This window comes from Stylophora pistillata, chromosome 6, assembly GCF_964205215.1.
Source record: "Stylophora pistillata chromosome 6, jaStyPist1.2, whole genome shotgun sequence".
NCBI lineage: Eukaryota > Metazoa > Cnidaria > Anthozoa > Scleractinia > Pocilloporidae > Stylophora > Stylophora pistillata.
The window spans coordinates 27038858-27065196 of NC_142524.1; the positions used below are offsets into that span (position 1 = coordinate 27038858).

A 26339-nucleotide genomic window follows, 5' to 3' on the forward strand; every position below is an offset into this window, starting at 1 on the left:
TAATGAGCAAACGAATAGCCCCTTGGAAGGGTTAGCCCCCAAGGCGGGAGGGAGGGTAACGAAACAACTGGAACGATAGCAACGGCAAAACAAAGAGATCCTCTGACGACCAAATGTCAGTGAACAGCTATAGCAGTAGCCAGTTGTAGCTCAGTGATTAAATATGAATAACGAAAAGAATGGAGCACGGGATATTCAAGCATTTTTTCTGTGAATGGCATAATCAAACGATATGACAACTAACAATCTAAGCTTACTAAGAGTTTTCATTTTTCAAGTCGTCAATGTTTACTTACACAGCAATACCTTAGACTAAATGAATCATTGTTTTGATCATATATACCATGAATTTTTCTGGCTGGGCACCTACAGGCAGAAGCATAGGAATGTAATATTTGAACTTTATCTTGACAAATCTTTTTTGCTGAACAGTGGGACTAAAGGTCAGCGCAGAATTACCTATTTGGTGAGCATATACATCCGAGCAACATTTCATGTTTTACTGACAAAACAGAACTTATAATTTTAAATGACGATGCGAACTGTGAATGGCGGTCGGCGAAAGGAAACAAAGCACGAATGAATGACTGTAAATATATATAATAACCAAATATTTGAGCTTCGTCTATCATATACTTGATATCATATATGTGAATCCGCAGTTCAAATATACGATAGTCATATATTCACAGTCATTCGTGTATCAATGAGGGGGTTTTACTGCGAAGCAACCTATCGGTATCGTAGAGGTCATGGGCTCAGCTTCTATACAGACCTGCATTTTTTTAGACCTCATTTTCGCTACTGCTTAAGTAGTGTCTATTACTGCGAAGGTCACCCTCATCTTCACTTTTAGTAAAAATTAAATTAAATAAATGTTCAAATTAAATGTTCAAATATTCATTCTTCAGAATACAATAGCAAGATTTTTTTCAAAACTGCATTGACTGGTTTACACCTAAGGGGATCTGAAACCAAACTAAGCCATAGTACAAGAATCACAAACTCAAGATGACGTCTTAAAATCATTTCAAAGTATTGCTGCGCGTCCTAGGATGGGCCAATGACCATTAAGGCTTGGTTGGACTTACGAACTGGAAAAGGGGAAGTTGTGAAAAATTTGAGAAGTTTCTAGCAACTGTGGCCTTAAAAAATTTTTTTCACCTTGCCTAAATACTTTTCAAAATTTTCATAATTTCGCCTGTTCCAGTTCGCAAGTTTGGACTAGCCTTTATGGTCATTGGCTCCCGTATTAGCCGTTAAATTTGGCTTAAAATACCAGCGTTTAGTATTTACTTGACTCCCTGAGGAAGTCTACGACAGTTAGACGAAACCTGTCGGAGAATGAAGACGTTTTACAACCATTGTCTGAAAAATGCTACTCACTAATTTCGTCTAAAAAAATTGTTTGAAACGGATAAGTTTGCTTTTAAACTATTCTTGCGACTCCTTCGGGTCTTTCTGGTCTTCCTTTCTCTGTTTCTCCACGATTTTCGTTATTGTCATCATTAACTTCATCGTCTTCGTTGTCGTCTTCGTTGCCGTCGTCGTAATCGTCTTCTTCGTCGTCACCATAGTCATCGTTGTCTTCATCGCCGTCTTCGCCTTCGTCATTGTCTTCGTCATCGTCATCTTCATAATACTTTTTCAATGCATTCCAATCAGTCTTGATGCTATATCGTCTTGCGTCGGCGACGTAACTGGAAAACTTATTGAGGTTAACTCGTGTAAAGCCTGTTTCATTTTTGGAACTTTCCACCAACAAATGTTCTGGCCCGTACGTTTCCCAAACTGAACACTCTATGAAGTCTTCACTATCGCCTACTAAGGATCTTCCTGTCCTGGATATTTTATGTGTGCAGCTCCGGTACATGACTGGTGTCCACTTAGGTGAAAAGGCGCCATTTTGAACTCCACCGGAGGAACATTCCCCCGGAGAAGGATCTGGCTCAAAAAGCTCGTGTTTCCTCCAGTTCTGGTTTCGGTCAGATTTCTGTCCTAAGACAATATCCACAATTCTTTTAATTATAAATTGCGCCAGCTCATAGTATTCTCCTCCTCTTTCAGCGTTCGAGGTAGTGTAATGTTCATTTATTACGGCGATAAACATATTCAAAATTATTATACTGGTCGTGCAAAAGAAAGTGAAAAAGAAAAGGCTGCCTACAATAGGATTTGCTTCTTTGAGCTCATTTACAGGGAATGGTTGCCCCAAAAGCATTAGAAACTGAAAGAAAACAGCATTATGTACTAAGGCGAATGTATCCATATTGGACCCAAAGGCAATGACCCCCAATAGTGCATGGGCCATTGCGGCTATACAAAACACCATAAAAAAGGAAGCTGTGGGTTGAAACAGTCTAAGAAGGGTCTTGGTGAAAACAATTATCTTTGGGTTGAAATAGAAGCATTTCAGAAGACGTACTGTAGCAATCACGGTCGTTAGACAAATAGCCACTTCTTCCAACTCGTGCAAAAGTAAGGCACGATGGAAGCTGACGGGAATATAAGGATTTTCTTTCAGTATTTCTAAAGCTTTTGTAGCCTCCATGGTCCGCATCCATTGCAAAAGTAACGCCGATGATGCAGCGACTATCTGCGACATATCCAGCCAATTCCACACCGACCTGAAATAACAACACTTTTCGCGATAGAGTTTGATGCACTGGAAAACAAAAAAGCAAGCAAGCAGAATGCCGAACAACAACACAAACAGCAGATAAGTGCTATGAGCTTGAGAGTTAGTCGCACTCAGAGGCAAAATTCCGTAGCTCTTGAATGTGCCAGCAAAGGCAGAAGGAAGGACTTCGAAGTAGTAAGTTATCACTGCTAGAAGGTTACTTGGTGGATTATACAGTGAGAACTCCACCAGCACAGCCCTTGTCTGCCGATCAATCCATTGGTTTTCTTGTAGGTCGTCGATAACTCTTTTCGCAGTGACCTTGTTATATCCTAAATTAGCTATGTATCCTCCGCCACTGTAAACAGAAAAACGACCCCAAAAATCGAAGCCGCCGAACTTTCTGTCTGCATCATATTCCCAATTTTCTGGGCAGAGAATTGAAGAACTATTTATCTTTCTAGGATCAATCCAAGTTCCTTTCTCCTCCTTTGCGGAGGAGTAGAAATCGAAGCAAGATGTGAATGTGTTTTTAAACAATTCTTGAACTTCACAAGAATCTGTAAGGGAAAGAAAGCATTTCAATATTTGAGCATGACTTTTTCAATACCTTAGATCCCCTCTTTGGCGAGTTTATGGAGCTCATCTGTAATATCAGGAATATTGATCTGTATATCGCAAAATGCAGCTCAATTTCGTTATTTTTTTACACCAAAAGTAGTTCTCGTTAGTACATTAAAAGCCATTAAAGTTTTGATAAAACTGAAATTTGTCCTCATGCTGTGTCGTCATCACTTTTCCAAAAGAAAAAGACATTTTAGACCTGGTGCTATTTCAATTCATTAAAATAATCATTTGACTACAAAATTTCAGATGAGAAATTGCACCAAAACAACCTCTTTCTTACAGCTGATATACTTACTTTTCATGACCCTTAGTTGTCGCAGCCGAGGCATACCGACCAGAATTGATTTCTTATTTCCAATGTATTCTGAAACTCTCTCTACCTGTCCATTGTACCAATCGTCTACAAAAAGTGTAGGCAAAAAGATATTTTCCACCCATCTCCAAAACCGACTAGCATCGGTAATCTATTTTTTAAAAAAATATATGTTAATTGTTGTCAGCGTACAAGACAAAACAAAATAAATCTGAAATAAGGGATACTACATTAGCATTGACCACATGTGTCCAGGGTCTTCGGGGAAGCTGCATCATTCTCTAACAACGGAAAGTAATAAAATTAAAGACGTACTCTCCAAAAAACTTTCAAGGATCCGACTTCCTATCCCAGGTCGATATTTAGAAAAATTGTCTACAGCTGTCATTGAAGTAGTCATGGTGCATTCCCATAGCATATTTGGGAGAAATAATGAAACTGATGGAGAAGTAGAAGTTGACGAAAGTGCATAAGGGTGGTAAACGATGACTACAAATTCCAAACAGCAAACTTTAAGGTCCGTACAAAAAAGACCGAGGGCCGATATTCTTCCAGTACGACCCTCGCGCTTGGTTAATAAGAGATTTATTATACGACTGAAGTTCAAAGGGACACAAGTGCGTTATCATTCGGGACCATTCGGGACAGTGCCCGGTCCAATACTGAGAGAATATTGACCGGCAATAGAGTATTTTGATTGGTTGATTTTAGTTACTGTCCCTCTGACTGCCTGAGTCGTGTAATAATGCTATATATTTGCCTTGCTAACTTCAGAGGGCACGCACCTTATAGCGTCCCATATCATCCTGAAACTGGAAGCTTCCCTCCGTGGCGGCATTTAGTTTGTATCTATGGTGGTTTTTTTCTCCATAGCAGACAATCAAAAAAAGTGCAAAGAATGTAATTGAGAACAACAGTTCCTTGAAGTATGCGAACATTTTCCTCTCATTTCTCTTATACTTTCTTGCACGATCAACATCCAAGGATGAAAGATCCACAACACTAGTTAATTGTTCCCCACTGTGTCCGTTAATTGACTTTGTTTCCCTTCTTGTCCTCCGATCACATCCACATCCCGATGCTACAATGACGGATACGATAAGTATTTTCAGTGGCTGGGAGATTATGACATCTGTAGACACCGATAGCACCACTGTTGTTAACCAACGTGCCGACTTCTCTCCTCCCCACATGAGAGAGTAAAATACCGTGAAAAGGGCAGAAGTGATAGCCGTACTTACACAGAGAAACCATGCAATATAAACGCAAAAATGAGGGAGAGTGAACGATACTTTTCCATCGCTTCTCCCACAAGTATACTTCCTTGCTTGAGTGTTTATCTTAGGTTCGCTTTTACGAAACAAAAGCACAATTAGCAGACTTGCAGGGACAACAATCAAGGCACTTTGCAAAGCGATTGAAAATTGACTTGGAGTTAGTAAAAAAGGTCCAATCTGTATTTTCGTCTGTGTTAGGTCCTCTGTTTCATAAAACATGGCAGATGTTACCATTGACAACAACAGAAGACTCCAACAACAGGATGCTCGCTGAACACGAGTGAAATGATGTCTTGGCTGCTTCCAAAGCACTGACAACCACAAGTGATCGTCAGCAAAACCCTTTTTTCGCAGTGTGCTAAATGTTCTTTTAAATTCATTGCCTGTTTTGAAATTATTTGCATAAAATCTCCTCGTGGTCTGACCGTCATCCCTTTCTAGCGAAAGCCAGCGATAACAACTGAACAGCCATCTCTGTCCTGTTTGACAATCCAAAGCCAAAATTTCGCTGATAAACCAAGATGGGTTCTCTCCAGAAATGTCATGGCCGATCTGGACAAAAATTATGTCGCCTAGGGGCATGTCCTGTCGGAGGAGGAAATTATCAGTGTTCCCTTCAGCGAACAGTTTCCTTTCACATGGGATGTCACAATTTAATTTGATAACGTCACTGGTACTTTCAGTCCCATGAAGAGTCATGGATACATTGGCGCTAGTGCCACAACTTTTCCATCTGCCAGTTGTTATGGATACCTCGTACATGTATTCACCTTTTTTATGCTCTGCCAAGGATATAAGAGGACTGTCCTGAAAAAAAAGCCAATCGGTCAAAGTCAAACACCGATTAACATTACTGTTTGGCTGAACATAAAACTCACGGTATCTTGCCTGTTCAACAACGATATTAATTTTAAAAAAGCTGTGAAAGAATTCGTAACATGACGTGAATCCCACTAGCGAGAGTTTCAGGAGATATTTATCTCTGAATTTTAATTTTTTTGTTTTTTATTTTCCCGAAATGACTGTAAGTGTAGAGGTAAAATGGTCAATAGAAATTCAAATTATGAAAGATCTTAACTGCTAACTTGTTAAGCTGTCTTTGCAAAGAAATGATCCTCGCAAGTGAGATGCGATTAATGAATCGCAAAGAAGCAATAAAAAATTAGGCATCGGAGCTAAGCGTCCTTTTTTTCAAGATCTTTTTCTTTGATTTCTCTAATTGTAACTCAACCATAAGGACCATTTCTTTAATTTTGTTTTAACTGCTGGTCAACTAATTGCATCGTAGTTGATTGAATTCAGTATGTCCATAGTATCACTTTTGTCATTGAACAATATGTATTGATTTGACACCAACCTTTGTGACATCCATTTTATCAGCCCTGCGTGCTTTTACCAAAACAAGAAAGTAAACCAGAAAGGTAGAGCACAATGTTACTAAGACGAGAAGGTCCTCAGGATCCACGTTGTCAAATGCCCGCTGGACCAGTTGAAAGTCAATGGTATTCGGTGCAACAAGGATGTCTCCCCCAAATGCAGTCAAGTGATTACAGAGACATTTCAGAGATAAATGGTTGGATTCTCGGCTAACCTAAAAATCAGTTCATCCATCAATGGCTTTCATTTTGCTGGACTAATTGTAGTTGCTTTTCGTCGAAAAGAAGAACAACTGTTCGTGCGAAGAGCTCTTGATCAAGTTATGTAGCCTACATACCCAGCTTCGATTAAAAGATTTGAAATGGAACGTACTTGGGCACGATCCTCGCAGTAAAGAGCACTATTTGAGCAATAGTGAAAATCAGACCTGAAAAAAATTCAGGCCTGTACCGGATTCGAACCACTGACCTCTGCGATACTAGTGCAGCGCTCTACCAATTGAGCTGACAAGCCAACTGGAAGCACCTCATCAAATTAATTCGACATTAACCAGTAAGAGGTTTATGTCGAATGGCTATCTTGAAAAGGATCAGGATGACATACCGAATTTATGAAGTGACTATTTATTAAAACTATTTATTTCATCTCGAAAACATACAGAGAGCTTAAAGCTTAAAACCAACATTTAAACGACTTCTGTTAAATGGTCTGAAATGTATTTCCCTTTTGTTTTTTTTCGCGTGTCATGACTTATTTCATTCTATTCCTGTATCTTTCTCACCTTGCATCCTTCATTTGTCCATTTCTGCTCCGCTTCAGACCAAAATGCACACCATATTGTCTCAACTTGCAAACTGTAGTTAACAGACCTATCAGAGTCATATTGAGGGACAAAAATCACATGCTCCACTTGAGGAACAACTGCTGGTGGAGGATCCTTGAACTTAACGCACTTCTCTTGCGTGGGTGGCTCTGGCAGAAAAGATCTTCTACCTCTAGACCTTGAAAATTCTTTTCGAGATTCACTGTTCTCCAATAGGCCAACGAAATAGTTGCCTGGATATTTGCCCTGTACGACGATACTAAGAGAGCAATTTTCTCCCAATTCACAATCGGCGCTATTTGATCTTTTCTCTTTGGATAAATGAATCACCTCATCGTAGGAGATCTCTGTTGGCTGTTCAGCGAATTTTACGTAGACAGTTATAGAAGCTGCTGTTTTGGTTGTAATGGTCAGTTTTATGGTAGTATCGACCTCAAGAACGGTTATCGTATGATATTGCATCCTGCCAGGATTTAAGAAATGATCTGATCGAGTGCTGTTTACGGGATCATAATTTGATATTGGAATATCAATTTCTATATCCGAGGGTAGGTCAGTTGGGTTAAGAGCTTTGCCAGTGCCATCCATTAGGACAAGGCTGACAACCTTTGATCTTACTCTACTGCTGCTATTGTCCGTCGTATATGGATTGAAATTATAGCTCATCATCTGCAAGATAAAGGAGAGGATGTGAAAATAAAATGATGTAATTGAAGGTATTTCATTCGTGCATAGTGATGAAAAACTTGGATTCTCCCGCATTCTGGATTCGAACTGCTCCAGCCTGCTCCGATTTCGGGTTACGATGCACATCCACTATAGATTGGCTAATATTTAATACTGCAGCATTTTTGATCGTTATTCAAATCTTTTATAGAAATCATTCTTACCGTCCTGTTGGGATAACCGAGAGAATCTGAAAAACTTCATTGCCATCAGCATGTCAAACAAAAATATATACCAAATATAAATATATACCAAGTATAGGAAGTCTGCGTTTCAATTTTTCCGTGTTACCGTGCTCGATACATAAAATTATAGCGCGATATATGTTGAGTTAGGGAAATAGAAAGACTACACAAGCCTGTTTGTGATCGCCCACTCATCAGGGGGTTTCAGGGATGAAAACGCGGTAGTCTTCGTATTTTCCTAACTCAACATTTATATACCAAATATAGATATAGACTAAGATTGACTCCCAACCTTTACGATTTATAAACTGAAATAGTCACAAACCTCTACCCCAATTTCGGAGCTGTCTCCAACCCAGCTTTTCAACGCCCTGCTATCTAGAAGTGGAAATACAAAACCGGCTTTTCCATCGCTGATTTCTAAAAGGTTCAAGTCATCTGATTCATGTTTGCCAAGCACCGTCGATTGAAGCTCATTTCGAATGGTGGTGTATTCTTCGCCGGGCAACTTTAATGATAGCAGTGTCTTGGTTGTCATTTCAGTCAATTCCCGGCAACGGGCCATAATTGTCTTTCCCACAGTTATCTAAAATTACGTGAAATTTTGATAACCCTATCAGTCCTTATCGATTCAACAGGAACTGCTCCCGGAGAAGAGGAAGAACAAAGTGATGGATATTTCTAAAACTTTAAGAGAGGGAAAGAGGAAATTCGATGTTCATCTTTCTTATCTAATAATTGTCATATTTGTAGGCTCAGTGGAGTTATGAATTTTCGATTTCCACTGTCTTGGGTAAGGTACAGACCTTGCTAATGTATCACTTGGCTGTACCGTTTCTATCACTTTCTTTCTAAAAGAGCTTGCCTATTTACTGTTATGAAGTTTGACTTGGTGGTATCATTCTATTTATTGATAACAGAGCATTGAAGGCTGTCTCCGCTTTTTGCTTTGTTCTACTGGATACGATTGTAGTCAAGCCCTGCCCAACTTAACTAGAAGAGGAAAGCAAAAGCTCGGCTCTTTAATTCCTTTATCTTATTTTCTAGAATCTTCCTTTTGATCAATTAAAAAACTCGTCGACATGGATCAATAGGTCACTGGCGCAGAAATCACTATCTTAGAAACACCTGTTTTATGTCTGCTCAATTGAAATTCTCGTCTTTAAAATTCTGAAGAATTGCTTCACTCACTTTAATGTGGAAAACATATACTACGTTTGAAATACCTCTTCCTCTTTATCAAAGTTTCCAGACAAACTTCCCGTAAGGAGTCGCCTGGAGCTGGAATCCATGATATTTGTAGTGCAATGCATTAACAATCTTGCTCCCTCAAAAAGAAGACGGGTTTCAGAGCTGCGTTCTTGCACATTTTTCAGTGAAAGCTGGTTCGACATCTCGTTGAGTTTGTTCAAAACGCTGAACTGGAAGAAAAATATCAATGTGTCCTTGTGGGTAAAACTTTTCACTAAGCAAACAGCTTTGTGTTACTGTCATCCATTGATTCATATCTTTATTATCCTACACTCCATATCACAACCGTCTGGCATGAACTCTATTATTAGTCGGAATTTCAAAAAGCGTTCTCGTTCTGAGACCAAGTGTAGTAGAAGAATGGAGATCAGTGTTATACCGTTGTATTGTGCGTGACAAGGGAGTCATCCTGTGTGGCTTTCTTTAAGATAACAGCAACTTGGACTAACCGCTCCTGTTTATCAATTGGAACTTCACAGATCTTAGAAATAACGTAATTCTTCATCTGTAGCAAGGAAAAAATATACGTTAAACGGAACCAGACATGTAGCTGCAAAGCAAAAAACACGTTAACTAATAAGCCTATAACAGTTGCATACCGTTGGCCAAACAAAGAAGAAACCAAAAAGGGCGGGGAAAGTTAAAACGTTTTTGTGTGTCGATTTAATTTTCTTGTGACGTGCATATTGGGGATCTTTTAGAATAATTACGCTGGATCTCACGGACGAATTTAAAATCCCTTCATGCTAGACTAAACCTTTTAAACCCCGTCTCGGCGGTGAGATATTTGTTGAAAACTGTTTTGTTACTCATTTTTAAATATCATCATGCGACTGGAAACACAATTTGGCACCATAAAGCCCGATGAGTAGAAGCTAATATTAATTACTTTAATAAAGTTTGGATATAACGCAAATATGTAAACATGCCGAGAAGTATAGAGAAACACGAGACATAGTTCCATGTTTACCCCAACACTTTTGTCATTTCAAGCCGCCTCCAAAGTCCTTTACAACAGAACAAAGCACAGTCAAGGTTTCTTTATTTGTTAATTTAGCTACATGCTTATGTTCGAAGCCACTTATCTAGTGCAGTTAACTTACTTGAGGAAGATATGTTCTGTTATCAGCTTCCTTTACGACCATTTTGAGTAACAAAAGAAGTGTGTCTGCCTGTTGCATTGCCGTATTTATTTGTTTCATCTCAAAATAAGTGTCCATTCTTTCAATTCTTGCCAGCAGCTCATAGTAGTCCACGTCTTCTGCCGTCAACAAAGAGGATTGGTTCAACTATGAAATAAGGGAAACACATACATATAAGCGGACCGTCGATAGTTATAAGTTATTTCGGAAAAAAAGCACCGATTGTGATGTTTCGAATTGAACTCATTACAGAATGTATAAAATTAGCAACGATTTGATAAACAGTTGAAAGCAGAGGTGTTACATTTGATCATCAGTGGACGCCATGATGGTCTTTCTCTTAGACATCCCATAGTTCCTACCGGATATCCGGCTTCAGTAACTCCCGGTTTATATTAACTTTACATCGATTTTGCTGACACTGTGGCTAGTTGTAAACTTTAATGCCCTCTACGTCCTCTGATCAAGTGCACTGTTATATTTTTACACCAAAATTGAACTAGCAATCGTGAATGGACAATAGCTTTCCTCTCTATCTTCCCCTTCAGACAAATACCTTGACGAGATTTCTCTTTTTAACCTCGGTAATAGTTGCCATCAAGATCATTAATCAGTCACGTAACCCTTGATAAATGAATACCTTGATAGAAAATCCTGTTGTGGAGGCTGCTCCCAATACATTTACAATTGCAACTTTAAAACGAACGATCTCTCTATCTAAGGGTGGTATATAAACAACACTGTGCGGCCAAACTCCATAAGACAGCATGTCGAGTTCTCCATCTGTTAACTCCTGGAAGAATTCATAGCTAAGAGGTGTATGTTCATCTCTCCAACCTTGACAGGTAATGTTTAGCCAAGATCCTACATCTTTTCTGTCCAACTGTACACCATGGCATTTTCCTCCTGATGGACTTTCCACTGTGTCAAATTGGTATACGGCAGAGCCAAATGACCCGTTCGAAGATAAAACGTTTACCTTGATTTTGTAGGAAGACCCGGGTAGAAGCATTTGTTCTTTGATCACAAGGTTTTTCGAATCTACTTTTGTACCCAGGAGATCTTTAAAGTGCATCGGAGTAGACCATTGGGGGTGAGAATTGTTTCCATTGTTTTTCAGCAAGCTCCATTCATACTCGAGGGACACAGGACAATGAATTGAATTGCAATCAGTTCGTAGGGAAATAAGAGATGATACACTAGCCGGCGAGTCACAGTTCAAGGTGCACCTGTGCAAAAGAAAATGTGACATATTTTTCCTGGCCATCGAGTCTCCTGTATTCGTCCTTCTTTATCGCACTAAGATGGCTCGTATTTGCAGGGAAACGATTGTTATTTAATTTTAAGAATGTAATGGAATCAAATTATTGTTTGTGCGGCTTTTGTCGGTAACTACAACTATACCGACATAAATCGATTGAAAATTTGTGTCAAGGCTAGAGAGTCATTGATGAGAGAGTGATACAAATTTCCCCCTCCTTGCAAAAAATATGAAATAAATTTATCGCTCCTGAGCGAGGATTGGTAGATTTTAAACTATTCTATTTGATCATTCTGATCACTAAGAATTTGGAAGACGGCTGCTCTGATCTTAGATAGGAACGGATTCCAACCTTGCTTCCGTCACTCTTAACTGTTTTGTATCCACAAACTATACTTACAAAATACGAATGTCGAGTACGTCTCCATCGCGAACATGAATGATCTGTATGCCACTTGCTACGCGGATATCTTTGCTTACCGTCAGAACCACATAGTAAGTTTGATCGCTAATGAGTTTTTTGTTATCTAAGGTCACTTTAGCTTGTTCTTTGCCCTGTAGAAAGACATCATCTGACAACTGAAAGAGGGTTCCATTTGCAGCCGCATCCACAAGAGTGTGGTATATGCTCTCCGATCCCCGAAAACTGACGTTAGACACTGGAGTATAGCTTCTAGAGACGTTAGATTGCGTTATTACTAAGCAAAACCAGTCATATTTCATTCCTGAAGAATTTCCAGCACTCAAATCGTTGTCATACGAAGAACTGGCATCCACTGAAATTAGTTTATTTATAGATCGAACGACCTCAGTTCCTCCTGCAATGGAGACTTCCAGAGCTGCATTGAGAACCTCGATAAAAGCAAAATCTAGAGCAGTTAAATCAGATTCGGGTATTTTTCGCAGCTCAAATGTTACCACTTTAAGTCCTGTCGACAGCAAGTTTGGTCTTATGTACAGCTCGAGAGTGTCGGGCACGAGCAACTCCGGCGGATCATAAATGTTAAAAGGTGATAGCGAAAGTTTTCTTATCTTCCATGCGAACGAGGCCTCTTGAAGAAGAAAGTTTTCCTTTTTTAAAGATGCAAACAGTGTTCTTGTTTGATCTCGTCTAAACTTCATTGGACTTCTTGGCTGTGTATTAACATCATGAATTAAAACCGCTATTGAATCCTTAATATTAGTCAGATCACCTAAGAATGGGGAAAAAGAAAAAAAAATTGGAATTTCAAATTTATTTTGGAGTCCTCTATTTTGTTAGTTTACATCAAGAAGCTGCTGAGGCGCAATTCAAAGTTAATTGAAATACTTCGTATCACTACTGACTCATTGATTAAATGACTTCTCTTTAAATTTTATTTACAAATAGATCTACTCTACTTTCTCTCATTACTTTCTGCCTGTCTTGTGCATGGATTAACGTCTGGATCTCCAGGGTAAACGTATTTGCACCAGCATTCATGAACGTTAGGTGACGTCTCGATGTATTCGGAATGTTCTGGACAAGCTGCAGTGACATACAAAAAAATAAAATTGTGTGGAACATTGGGAAGGAAATGTATAATTTTGACAGCAAATCTACACCGGTAAATGAAAAGAGGAAACTTTAATTGAAGAAAATGTGTTCGGTTATCTCAGAGCTTCTTTGGACCGACGAAAAGGTACTGTAAAACAATTTTTCTAAGAGATCCCACTTGCCTGTCAAAGCTAAAAAAAGAGGGGCTGCATATTAGGCAAACTAAGAGCATGAACCAATAGCAGATCAAGCTTTTTTTTTAGTCTGTGACAAAACAAAGCAAACATCAGACATCTTATGGGAAATAAGAATCCTAGATACTTTTTGGCGAGAAAAATGAAGTATAACTTTTGTACCTTCACACCACGTTCCATTTCCTACATATCCAAACTGACAGTGACAAGTATAGGATCCGATCTCGTTATGACAAACACCGTATTTATGGCAGTCATGGTTTCCGCTTGCACATTCGTCCAAATCTGCCAGTAGAAATCAAATTTTTCACTTTTTAACTACACAGTCTTGTTATCAACACGGACAAAGAACAATCGAAACTAACATTGGTCAAAATACATACATACATACATACATACCTACATACATACATACATACATACGTTAGTTGATCACTCCCCATGGGGACTTTTCAGGGCCAATTCCCACCCATCCCGCCCCAGGGGAGGACATTGTAGTATACTAGGACAGCGGTTGTTTATGTAAAAGTATACATCCGGGAAAGTGTGAGCGCGGGAAGATTATTAAAGAAACGTGTACTGTGTGAACTGTTGTTGTTCACCTTCGTGGCTGCCTTTTGTGGCATACTTCTTCATTTTTAGACACTACAAATTGGCGACGAGGATGTCGAATTCAGTAGAAAGGGCGCTTCCGCCTCTAGATTTAACAGGGTCTTCCTCTCAGGTCGCGGAACGATGGCGACAGTGGAAACGATCGTATCAGTATTACATCGATGGCAAGGGAATTACGAATCCTTCTCGGAAAACAGCTCAGTTACTTCATTTAGCAGGTATGGAAGTACAAGATATTTACGAAGACATTCCAGATCCTGGACCACTGAATGCTAACGAGGATAATGAGTATGTGGTGTGTCTGCGAAAGTTGGATGCTCATTTTCGAGCCGAGGACAATGTACCGTACGAGCGTCATGTCTTTCGTCAACTTACGCCGACAAAGGGAGAGACCGCCGATAAGTTCATGGTTCGTTTACGTAAACAAGCTCGTCATTGTAATTTTGGTCCAACTTTGGAAGAAAATTTACGGGATCAATTGATTGAAAAGTTGCCTAATGTTGAGCTAAAGAAGAAGCTATTGGAAGTCGTTAATATTACTCTGCAAGCAGCAATGGATAAAGTTCGAAAGTGGGAAGCCTCACACGAGCAGGCAAGTCAAATGGTCATGCCAAGCCAAGAACCTGGAGCAGGTACTCATGCAGTTGAAGAACGTCCTGGGCGTGGAGACAAAGGGAAAAGCGTTTGTTTCAACTGTGGTAAAGAAGGTCATTTTGCTCAAAGTACAAATTGTCCAGCCCGAGGTCGCAAGTGCAGCAAGTGTGGTAAATATGGTCATTATGCAAGCTGTTGCAAAGGGGGAAGGAACTCGAAGCCTGGAAAACAAGGTAACACCCAACAACGGGGAGGCAGACAGCAGCGTCATGGTAAGGGGAGACAGGCAAATCATGTTGAGGGTCAATGTAACGAGTCAGGTGAGGATGACAGTTTTGCTTTTACTATAGAAGAACAGACATGTGCTATGTCAAATTCCTCTGAACCCGTTATCTCAGTGAAGATTGGCGGAATCAGCAGAGATGTGTTGATTGATTCAGGTTCTGCAAGTAACCTCATTAGTAAAGATACACTGCAGGAACTTAAGTATCAGGGGCTCAAGATTGAATTAAAACCTTGTCTGAAGAGATTGTATGCTTATGGGGGTCGAGAACTTAAAATTGAGGGCCAGTTTCAGACAGAAGTTTCCGTACCCAAAGCAAAGGTTGTGGCAGATTTCATTGTTGTTGAATCCGGGCGTTGTTTGCTGGGATATTCGTCCGCCACAGATCTTGGAATCCTTCGTGTGGATCTCTCGGGAACTCTTGGGACAGGAGACTGTAACACTGTTGATGGTACCTTCGTGGGAGGACTCAAAGCAAAATACCCCAGTGTATTCCAGGGAATTGGAAAGCTTAAAGATTATCAGTTGAAGCTACACATTGACCCCAGTGTAACTCCAGTCGTTCAAAAAATGCGACGAGTACCTTTTTCTGTAAAGGACAAAGTAACTGCCAAGGTTAACGAACTCCTTGAAAAGGACATAATTGAGAAAGTCGAGGGGCCGACGGTGTGGGTAAGCCCAGTCGTTGTTGCTCCTAAACCGTCCGGAGACATAAGGTTGTGTGTCGACATGCGGAGAGCCAACGAGGCCATTATTCGGGAAAGATTGCGCATACCAACCATAGATGAAGTCCTTGAAAGTCTTAATGAGAGTGGTGTTTTCTCGAAGTTAGATTTAAGGTGGGGTTTTCACCAAATTGAGCTGGATCCTGATTCAAGGGATATCACTGCTTTTACCACCCATGATGGTATATTTCGCTACAAACGTTTGAGTTTCGGTGTAAATGCCGCACCAGAGAAGTACCAGCATATCATCACCCAGTCAATGGCAGGTCTACAAGGGGTGTCAAACATAGCAGATGATCTTATCGTTCATGGTCGAGACACTGAAGAACATGATAAGAACTTACACAGTGTGTTGCAACGTCTTAGTGAGAAGCAGCTGACTTTGAATGCTGAAAAATGCACTTTCCGAATGACTAAAGTGGTATTCATGGGTCTTTTGCTGAGTAAGCATGGCATCGGCCCAACGGAGGAAAAAGTCAGAGCAGTTGCAGAGGCAAGTCAGCCTCAGACACCCTCAGAAGTCCGTAGCTTCTTGGGGCTCGTTGGATTCAGTGCCAGGTTTATACCCGATTTTGCTACCTGTCATGGAAGTGTTAGGAATTTATTTATTTAATGTAAATTATTTTTTTTATTCTCTTAGGATCAGTGTAGTTCGTGATTATTTGTATCTGTTACGTAATTTTTATTCTTCACTTGTGTAAACTGTTGTGTAATTAACCTTTATTGTGTATATCAAATAGTTTTCTTCATTCTTTTCGGGCACCTTGCGTCCATGTGTATTTAAGGATTTGGGTGGTTTGGTACGGTGTGGTTTTTTTTTTTTGAAGAAGTGAGGTGAAGGTTTGTGAGTTACGAGCGAAGAGCGTGGAAAAATTTGAGTCGACGGAGACTCGGCACAGTATCATTTCTGAGAAATTCATTCAGAACAATCGTTCCATTTCACGGTAGAAAACCATTTGCGGGGGAACGGGTGTGCAAAGAACCTACCAGACTGTGAGCTAAAGGAAGAAGAGATAGTAACTAATTCAATAACAAGTCTGAGCGAGTCAAGTTACGAGAAGTAAAAAGTTGAAAACTGCAAAGTTGTCAGAAGACGAAGCAAAGTTGAAACGAAGGAAACGAGCAAAGTTGAGAACTGGTGAGACAGGAACCTGGTTGGAGAAACGGGAGTTTGGTTTGTCAGGGCACTGTTTGTTGGTGGAGCGTGGTGATTTGTGGACAAGAGAAGAACACGGACGCGGGCGTAAGGTGAAACCCAACCGAACTGAACTAAAAAAAAAAACCTTTCTTTATATCTTAATAGTAATAATCTTGTAAATAGTTTTAGTGTACTGTAGTTTAAGTTAGCGTATTCCTGTAAATTAATTAGATCATTGTATTATCGTTATTGTTAGTCGTTATCGTTTATTGTTTTATTAGCATAATAAATATCTCTAGGCCTACGTTTAGTTGTATTGTGGCGTGTGTTCTCGGACTCGTTTATGTTCTGTGTTTTGTTTGTGTTAGGGGGCACCCACCTTTGTGGCGCGGATTCGTCACATATTTTGGTGTCAGGAGTGGGATCGCTCCTTAACAGTTTACATAAACAGCTCAACAGGAGACACGCAAGGTAATAGTATACGATTATTTAATATGGCTACTGCAGCGATCGGCTATGATTCCTGGGTCCTTAAAGATCTTAGAGCTGAGGCTATCAAACGAGGTATTCATTTTTCTCCTAAGGATGGTGTTAAGACTTTAGCGAGCAAACTCAGAACTTCAGATCGCATAGGTCAGAGTTTCGATGCACCAGAAGAAAACCTTGCGGAGGAAACTTTGGAGACTGGTCTTAGTTTTGAGCAGAAATTACAGTTACAAGAGCGTGAGCTGCAGATGTTAGAACTGCGGAAGAGAATTAGTCAGGAACACAGAGAAATGAGGGAGTTAGAAAGGGAGGTGGAGAGAGAAAGGCGTCAGGCTGAAAGGGAATTAGAGAGGGAGAGAAGGGAGTTTGAAACTCAAAAAGCCCAAGAAGAAGAAAGGCGTTTGGTACGAGAGGAGGAGAGACTCAGAAACCTTAGAGCTGAAAAGGAAGAATTTGCTGTAAGGGAGTTTGAAAGGAAACAGGTAAGTGACAATGAGGTTAAAAGGCCCAAGTTTATCAAAATCAGGGAAATGAGGGAGAGTGAAGATATAGATGATTTTTTCCGGATTTTTGAAATGACTGCAAGGGCGCAATCCTTACCCGAGGGGGAATGGGTTGGTAATTTAGTACCCAAGCTCACTGAAAAGGCTAAGTCTATTTATTTAGAAATCCCAGACCCTGCATGCCAGGATTACCACGAGAGTAAGGCAAGCATTATTAAAGCCTACCAGTTAACCGCAGATCACTATAGATATAGGTTTCGAACCTCAGAGAAAAAGCCCGACGAGGACTTCGTCCAGTGGGGAAACAGAACCCGAAGGTATCTCAGCCGCTGGATAGCTGTTGCCGAGGCTACTGGTGATGCGGATAAGATAATTGAACAGGTATTGATGGAGCGACTTCTTGATGCGGTAAGTCCTGAGCTTAGAGCTTGGTTAAAGGAGCAAAAGCCCAAAACTGCTGAAGAACTTGGCAACCTTGCTAATTTACATGTTCAATCTAGGAAAGGGCCACTTGTTGATGGTAAGTATATGTCAACCGCTAGTTATGAGAAATTTGGGAAAAAGAAGAGGCCAGATGTTAAGGCGGATAACTTATTGTCTGAACAGAAACAAGACCAATACCATGTAAGACCCTCCAAACCATCCTCCCCTCCAGCCCGTAGAACCACGAGGCCTGAAATTAAATGTTACAAATGTGGTAAACCAGGTCACATGTCGTTCAACTGTGGAAAGGGCCGTGGGAAGCCTTCACAGGGATACCTCCTGTGTATGACACCCCTAACGTCAGAACAATCTCAGTTCCCTCCTTGCGATCTTAGAGGTAAAATAAACGGGAAATTTGCAGAAATGGTCATTGATTCTGGTTGTACTAGGACTCTAGTCCAGAAAAGATATGTAAACAATACAGCCTTCACAGGGGAGAATATCACAGTATTAACAGCTGCGGGAGAACGTCTTACAGTCCCACTTGCAAACGTTGAATTTGACAGCAAAGAAGGTAAACACGTAGAATTAGTAGGAGTGTTGGAGAGGCTACCCGTAGATTGCTTACTTGGCAGGTCGTCTTTTGGAAGAACACTGTCGAGACAAAATGTTTTGGACCAATGGGAGAGAAATGTTCTAGCTGATGACATTGGTGGAGATGAGGCCTTCGTGATGACTAGGAGACAGAAAGCATTACAAGAAGCCCAATTGAAAGCAGACGAGCTAATTGACAGGGAAAATTCACTCGCCGTCAAGAGTTTAGCGAAGAAAGAAATAAAGCCTGAAGCTCCAGAGGAAGGAGATTTGCAAAGGTTATTTGAGGGCATGGTACAGGAAGAGACAAGTAAGAAGAATCCTGAGAGTGATACTTTGATAATAGAACCTAGTAAAGTTAAACCTCCAGTAAACATCCTAGATAGAGACAGAAACCAGCTGATAGCGGATCAGAAGTCAGACGTGACTCTCGAGAAAGTACGCAAGAAATCATCCAAAATGGCACCACAAGAATCGGATGGGTACTTCTTCACTAACGACCTCCTGATGCACCGTAAATATCTTCCCGAAGAACATAATGGAACAAGGTTTGTTGATCGAATTGTAGTACCAGAATCCTATAGGAATGAAATCCTGCGTGTTGGTCACACAATCCCCTTGTCAGGTCATATGGGTAGCAAGAAGACAGTTGAACGCATAACCGCACATTTTTTCTGGCCTGGTCTAAGCTTTGATGTTCGCAAATATTGCGCAACTTGCCCGCAATGTCAGGTGGTAGCCAGGAAGCTGAAGTCAAAAAGGGCACCCTTGAGGCCTGTAGAGATTGTTACTGAACCCTTTAAGAAAATTGCCATCGACATTGTAGGAGAATTACCCAGGACAACAACGGGTTACAGGTACATTTTAACAATCGTAGATTATGCTACACGATACCCAGAGGCCATTCCTTTACGGTCAACGAGCTCAAAAGCGGTCGCAGATGCATTGATTCAGTATTTCTCTAGGGTGGGTATCCCCGATAAGATAGTGTCTGACCAGGGCTCCAATTTCATGAGTAAGCTTATGGCCCAGCTGTATGAGCAATTAGGCATAACTAAGATTAAGACATCAGTGTACCACCCCCAGGCAAATGGGTTAGTGGAGCGTTTCAACGGCACTTTAAAGAGTATGCTGAGGAAGTTTGTTCGAGAGCGGGTTCAAACCTGGGACAAGTATCTCCCATACTTACTCTTTGCTTATAGAGAGATTCCTTGTGAGTCCACTGGTTACTCGCCCTTTGAATTACTTTATGGACATACGGTGAGAGGACCCCTCGCCGTTATCAAGGAGACTTGGTCGGAAGGATCATCTTTAGAAGACAATCTGATAACTCATGTCCTTGAGATCCGAAGAAGACTTGCAACGATGCAACAAGTTGTTCAAGAAAACTTGAAGCAAGCCCAAGGTAAGCAGAAACGGTTGTATGATATTCATAGTTCAAAACGACACTTAGAAGTTGGAGACAAAGCCTTAGTTTTGCTTCCCACCCCTGGGAGTAAATTAGAAATGAGATGGCAAGGACCCTTCAAAGTCACTAGAGCACTAGAGGACGGATTGAATTATGAGCTTGATACAGGCAAGATGTACAAACAGCATCGCACTTATCGCATTAATTTGCTTAGCAAATGGCAGAGCCGTGATGAAATGGCTGCTTTAGTAATGGCGGAGTCCCCAGAGATGCCACTGCCGCACGAAAGCAACGTTTTCCCATTTGGTCACGATGAGACTTGTAAAGATGTAGTGATCTCTGATAATTTGACGGAAGATCAAAGACGACAGGTAAAAAACTTGCTACATGAGTATTCTGATGTATTTTCAGGAAAACCAAATTTAACCAATGTAGCGGTGCATAAAATCGACACGGGTGATTCCCCACCCATTAGGTGCGCCCCTTATAAGGTCCCTCAAAAACTTGAGGAGGAGGTTAACAAAGAGATTGAAAATATGCTGGAAATGGGCATAATACGCCATTCTACTAGTCCATGGGCGGCCCCTGTTGTCATTGTTCCCAAACCAGATGGTACAATACGACTGTGTGTTGATTACAGAAAAATGAATTCTGTCACAAAGATGGATGCTTATCCTATTCCCTCCATGGAACGTATGATTGAGAAGATTGCCTCTGCTAAGTACATTCGTACAATTGATCTCACAAAAGGTTACTGGCAGATTCCCTTGGAGACCTCTACCATCGAAAAGTCCGCATTTATTACTACCAAAGGCTTGTATGAGTTCTTAGTTATGCCATTTGGTATGAAAACAGCTCCAGCATCCTTTCAGAGGATGATGTCTGAGAAAGTCTTGCAGGGGTTAGATTTTGCAGATGCCTATATTGATGATGTCGAGGTTGACACGTCAACATCTTTTCCCCAACACCTTTTTGAGCTCCAACAGGTTTTACAACGTTTACGAGAGTGCAAACTGAATGCTAGGCCGTCCAAATGTAAGATCGCGATGTCAACGGTCGATTTTGTTGGTCACAGAGTTGGAGGTGATAGAATTCAGCCCCGCACAGCTTTGGTTCAAGCCATTAAAGAATATCCCAGACCAGAAACTAAGAAGCAGGTAAGATCTTTTCTTGGCTTAATCGGGTATTATAGGAAATTTATCCCAAATTTTTCGGAACGGGCTGCTGTCCTTACCGACCTCACTAAGGGTAAAAATCCCTCTAAGGTTCAATGGAGTACTAATCATGAATCAGCTTTTCAGGATTTGAAAGTTGCAATGCAGACTCCCCCTGTTTTGAGGCCACCACACTGGAATGACGAGTTCATTTTGCAAGTAGATGCGTCAAATAGAGGTCTTGGGGCCATCTTAAGTCAGAAAGATCAGGACGGGGAGGAACGCCCCATAGCATATGCTAGTAGAAAGTTACAGCCTAGAGAGGAAAAGTTGTCTACCACAGAAAAAGAATGTTTAGGAATTGTTTGGGCTGTAGAGCTATTTCGCTATTATTTATATGGCCGCACTTTTAAGCTGCAAACGGATCACAATCCCCTTGTGTGGTTAAATCAGGTTCGCGACAAGAGTAGGAAACTATTAAGGTGGAGCATTACCTTACAGGAGTACGACATAAAAATAGAACATAAGAGTGGTAAGCAAAATTGTAACGTAGATGCCCTTAGTAGGGTGTAAATACCTCATATTGCTCTACAGTATATTAATGTAATCTTTAATTAAGCACTATTTTTGTGTTTCCATGTCCCCAAAAAATAGCTATTTAAGGGGGGAGGTGTCATGGAAGTGTTAGGAATTTATTTATTTAATGTAAATTATTTTTTTTATTCTCTTAGGATCAGTGTAGTTCGTGATTATTTGTATCTGTTACGTAATTTTTATTCTTCACTTGTGTAAACTGTTGTGTAATTAACCTTTATTGTGTATATCAAATAGTTTTCTTCATTCTTTTCGGGCACCTTGCGTCCATGTGTATTTAAGGATTTGGGTGGTTTGGTACGGTGTGGTTTTTTTTTTTGAAGAAGTGAGGTGAAGGTTTGTGAGTTACGAGCGAAGAGCGTGGAAAAATTTGAGTCGACGGAGACTCGGCACAGTATCATTTCTGAGAAATTCATTCAGAACAATCGTTCCATTTCACGGTAGAAAACCATTTGCGGGGGAACGGGTGTGCAAAGAACCTACCAGACTGTGAGCTAAAGGAAGAAGAGATAGTAACTAATTCAATAACAAGTCTGAGCGAGTCAAGTTACGAGAAGTAAAAAGTTGAAAATTGCAAAGTTGTCAGAAGACGAAGCAAAGTTGAAACGAAGGAAACGAGCAAAGTTGAGAACTGGTGAGACAGGAACCTGGTTGGAGAAACGGGAGTTTGGTTTGTCAGGGCACTGTTTGTTGGTGGAGCGTGGTGATTTGTGGACAAGAGAAGAACACGGACGCGGGCGTAAGGTGAAACCCAACCGAACTGAACTAAAAAAAAAAAACCTTTTTTTTTATCTTAATAGTAATAATCTTGTAAGTAGTTTTAGTGTACTGTAGTTTAAGTTAGCGTATTCCTGTAAATTAATTAGATCATTGTATTATCGTTATTGTTAGTCGTTATCGTTTATTGTTTTATTAGCATAATAAATATCTCTAGGCCTACGTTTAGTTGTATTGTGGCGTGTGTTCTCGGACTCGTTTATGTTCTGTGTTTTGTTTGTGTTAGGGGGCACCCACCTTTGTGGCGCGGATTCGTCACACTACCACTGCTGATCCCCTCAGAAAACTTGCAAGAAAAGGGGAACCGTTCGTTTGGGGTAAGGAGCAGGAGCAATCGTTTCAGAGATTGAAGAGTCAAGTTGCAAGTGCACCAGTCTTAGCTTACTTCGATAAGGACACACCCACCCGTGTTATTGCTGATGCAAGTCCTGTTGGACTTGGCGCCGTGCTGGTGCAAGAAAAGAATGGGGAAAGCCGTGCCATCTGTTATGCTAGTCGTAGTTTGAGTCAAGTGGAGCGTCGTTATAGTCAGACAGAAAAGGAAGCACTAGCCTTAGTCTGGGCTTGTGAACGCTTCCACCTCTACTTGTACGGGCTTTCACAGTTTGATCTGGTGACAGACCATGAAGCACTTAAAGTCATCTATTCAAGGAAGTCTAAACCTTCAGCCAGAATAGAGCGCTGGGTTCTGCGTTTACAACCGTACAACTATCAAGTTTGCTATGTGCCTTCAAGAAAAAACATCGCAGATGCCCTTTCCCGACTGACGAAGATACCTGCTTCAGACAATTCCGCGGAAGATGATGGATATGTACGCGCGATAGCTCTACATGCTGTCCCTGCTGCATTGAGAATCAAAGAGATTGAACAAGTCTCAGCACAAGACTCTGAGTTGCAAGCACTCAGGAATTGTCTCATCGAAGGGAAATGGGACAATGCCCCAAAGCAGTATTTGCCAGTGCGCAATGAGTTGACTTTTATTGGCCATGTAATTCTCCGGGGGACAAGAATTGTTATACCCCAAGCACTTCGCAAGAGAGTCGTTAGTTTGGCACACGAGGGGCACCAAGGAGTCACAAAGACAAAGGAGAGACTTAGAACAAAAGTCTGGTGGCCTGCTATGGATCGTGATGCCGAGAAAAGATGTGCAGAGTGTTACGGGTGCCAGATGGTTACAAAGAACGTTCCACCCCCACCATTGAATTCAACACCGTTACCCAACCAACCATGGGAAGAAGTAGCTGTGGATCTAATGGGTCCGTTACCTTCTGGGGAACATTTGTTAGTTCTCGTTGATTATTACAGCCGGTGGATAGAGGTTGATGTTATCCGAACAACTTCCAGCAAAACCATCATTCATTGCTTGAATGCCCAATTTGCAAGACATGGGTTGCCTAAAGGTCTGCGTACCGACAATGGCTCAAATCTTGTATCTAAAGAAGTAGAAGATTACCTGAATGAAATGGGGATTGATCACCATTACACAACACCTCTATGGCCAAGAGCTAATGGTGAGGTAGAGAGGCAAAACAGGTCGCTTCTGAAGTCCATGAGAGCAGCCCATGCAGAAGGAAAGAACTGGAGAGAGGAGCTAAACAGGTTCCTTTTGGCATACAGGTCCACGCCACATTCAACCACAGGAAAGAGTCCCGCCGAGTTATTGTTTAGGAGAAAGCTGACAACTAAAATGCCTGAGCTAGTCAATGTTGAAGAGGAGGAGGTAGAAGTGAGCGACCAAGCCGTTCGTGATCGGGACAATCAGAGAAAGCAGTTTAACAAGGACTATGTGGACAAGAAGTTCCATGCCAGAGATCGAAATGTGAAAGAAGGAGACAGTGTTCTGCTTGAGAAGAAGAAAGAAAATAAGCTGTCACCTTGCTATGAGAAGGAACCATATCAGGTGATATCTCGTTATGGGGACCAGGTGGTGTTGCGATCGCCTCAAGGTGTCCAGTACAAACGCAGCCTTCAGCATATTAAGTCCTTTAATATGCCAGATCTAGAAGAACAGGAAACGCCACAACAGGACGCTGAACCACGGACTGAACCTAAGTCATTTGAGACGCCACCTGTGGCAGAGGATCAAGTACCAATGGCTGAATCACCACCAGAAGATGTACCTTCTACTGTACCTACAGCTGAGCAGCATGTGAGAAGATCCGGCAGAATTACGAGCCGTCCAAAGGCTCTGAGTGACTACGTTCTGTACTAAAACTAGTGACATTGGCATTTTCATATTACTGTTCGTTGTTATTACATGAGTGACATTGAAACGTTGTTTTATAAGCTGAACGGCCAAGGCTATGTTTATGTTTAGCGTGATTTTTGTCTTGAACATTTGGAATCGAATCGAACTTTTACGGTGTCTAAACAAAGTGGAAGTTTGTAATGTTTCTGTCTTTCGAGGTCAACCATCTAAGCGAAGAAAGAGAGGGAATGTAGTATACTAGGACAGCGGTTGTTTATGTAAAAGTATACATCCGGGAAAGTGTGAGCGCGGGAAGATTATTAAAGAAACGTGTACTGTGTGTACTGTTGTTGTTCGCCTTCGTGGCTGCCTTTTGTGGCATACTTCTTCATTTTTAGACACTACAGACATCCACATCACAGCAATCTCGTGCGTGGGAAATTAACGTTTCCTACCCCTAACCCTGCAGGAGACGGGGCCTACGGTTTATTCGTCCTTATCCGAGAAGACTAGAATATCTATCCATTTTTTGATAGATAGAAAGGTAGCAAATTCTCCTCACTTATTTTAAGACCGTGAGTATCGGTCCGGCCGGGGCTCGAACTCTCGACCTGCCGCACAACACAATCCGGCGCTCTAACCAATTGAGCTAACCGGGAGGCGGTTAAAAAAATGTCCGCCAAACAACTGAAACAAATAATCCAAATTGAAAATAACATTATTAAGAATCCCAACTGGCCGAAGGCAAAGCAGTTGGCTGTTTACAAGCATGGCCGAGGATTTGAACTCAAAGCTACCGTGAAAAAAATCCAGGTAGTGGTCAGGGCGGGACTCGAACCCAGAAGCGGCGGATTGCGAGCCGACACGCTGACCACTCGGTCACACTGTCAACCTTATTTCGACAGCGGCAAAAGCATTACCATACGCTCAAGAGGACATTCAATGAGTAACTAAAAAGTTGTTGCAGTTGGGTGGTATTGAGGGATTACTCGAATGTTTGGGTGTACATTGTAACTAATCCACTGGTTGTGATTAGGAAAGCCAATAAAGAAAAGGGTTACAATGATCGAAATTGATAATGAAAAAAGCATGAACTATCATTACACAATCTGGTTGCAAGAAATGGATAAATTCTACCTATGTTCGTAATGAAAACTTGCTGTGACACTCACCGCCGCATAGATTTCCTTCATAACCTTTTTGACAAATACACTTTTCGGAACCACCAACTACGTGACATGCTTCGCTTTCGTCTAGAAATATCATGTAAGTAATTTTTCCTGATTAGTGTTTAGAAAAGATCGCCCAACATTAAATATCTTTTCATCAAGAGAGTTCTATTTCCGTTTTTTATTTTGAAGTTCCCAAACTTCTACTTGACTGCACTTGGCCCAATTCCCTCTTGCTTTAATTCACAACAGTTTATAATATATTATGTCTCGTTCTGGCACAATGTGCTTTAGCAAAGGTAAAGAGGAAAAAATGCTTTTTCGCATTTAAGACCTGGTCTGTAGCAAAACACAAAAGTTACTAAATCTAATCATGCAC

At 41.0% G+C, this 26339-nt stretch overlaps 1 protein-coding gene and 1 long non-coding RNA gene across 2 annotated transcripts; both read right to left on the reverse strand.

The window, feature by feature from the left end:
* Positions 1-248: 248 nt before the first annotated feature.
* LOC148729201 (polycystin-1-like protein 2) lies at positions 249-12789 on the reverse strand. Its single transcript, XM_088725227.1, has 11 exons — positions 12003-12789; positions 10982-11570; positions 10303-10488; positions 9579-9704; positions 9175-9369; positions 8274-8534; positions 6996-7706; positions 6195-6428; positions 4346-5644; positions 3543-3711; positions 249-3180 (listed from the first exon to the last, which is right to left on the reverse strand). Exons 1-11 carry the CDS (start codon positions 12722-12724, stop codon positions 1430-1432), a joined length of 6243 nt encoding a protein of 2080 aa, XP_088581353.1. The 5' UTR covers positions 12725-12789; the 3' UTR covers positions 249-1429.
* Positions 12790-13003: 214 nt separating this feature from the next.
* On the reverse strand, positions 13004-26046 carry LOC148729202 (uncharacterized). The gene is made up of 3 exons (XR_015988846.1): positions 25964-26046; positions 13475-13597; positions 13004-13109 (listed from the first exon to the last, which is right to left on the reverse strand). It is a non-coding gene; the product is annotated as an uncharacterized LOC148729202 (long non-coding RNA).
* Between the last annotated feature and the right edge of the window lie 293 nt (positions 26047-26339).

Excerpts from the sequence above, each read along its gene's own strand:
- LOC148729201 (XM_088725227.1), bottom strand. The coding sequence starts at position 12,724 with ATGAAGTTTAGACGAGATCAAACAAGAACACTGTTTGCATCTTTAAAA. Across the intron at positions 8,535-9,174 it reads ACTTTGATAAAGAGGAAGAG|ATAACTGTGGGAAAGACAAT; the intron begins GTATTTCAAACG and ends ACGTAATTTTAG. Across the intron at positions 3,181-3,542 it reads ACAACTAAGGGTCATGAAAA|ATTCTTGTGAAGTTCAAGAA; the intron begins GTAAGTATATCA and ends TTTCCCTTACAG.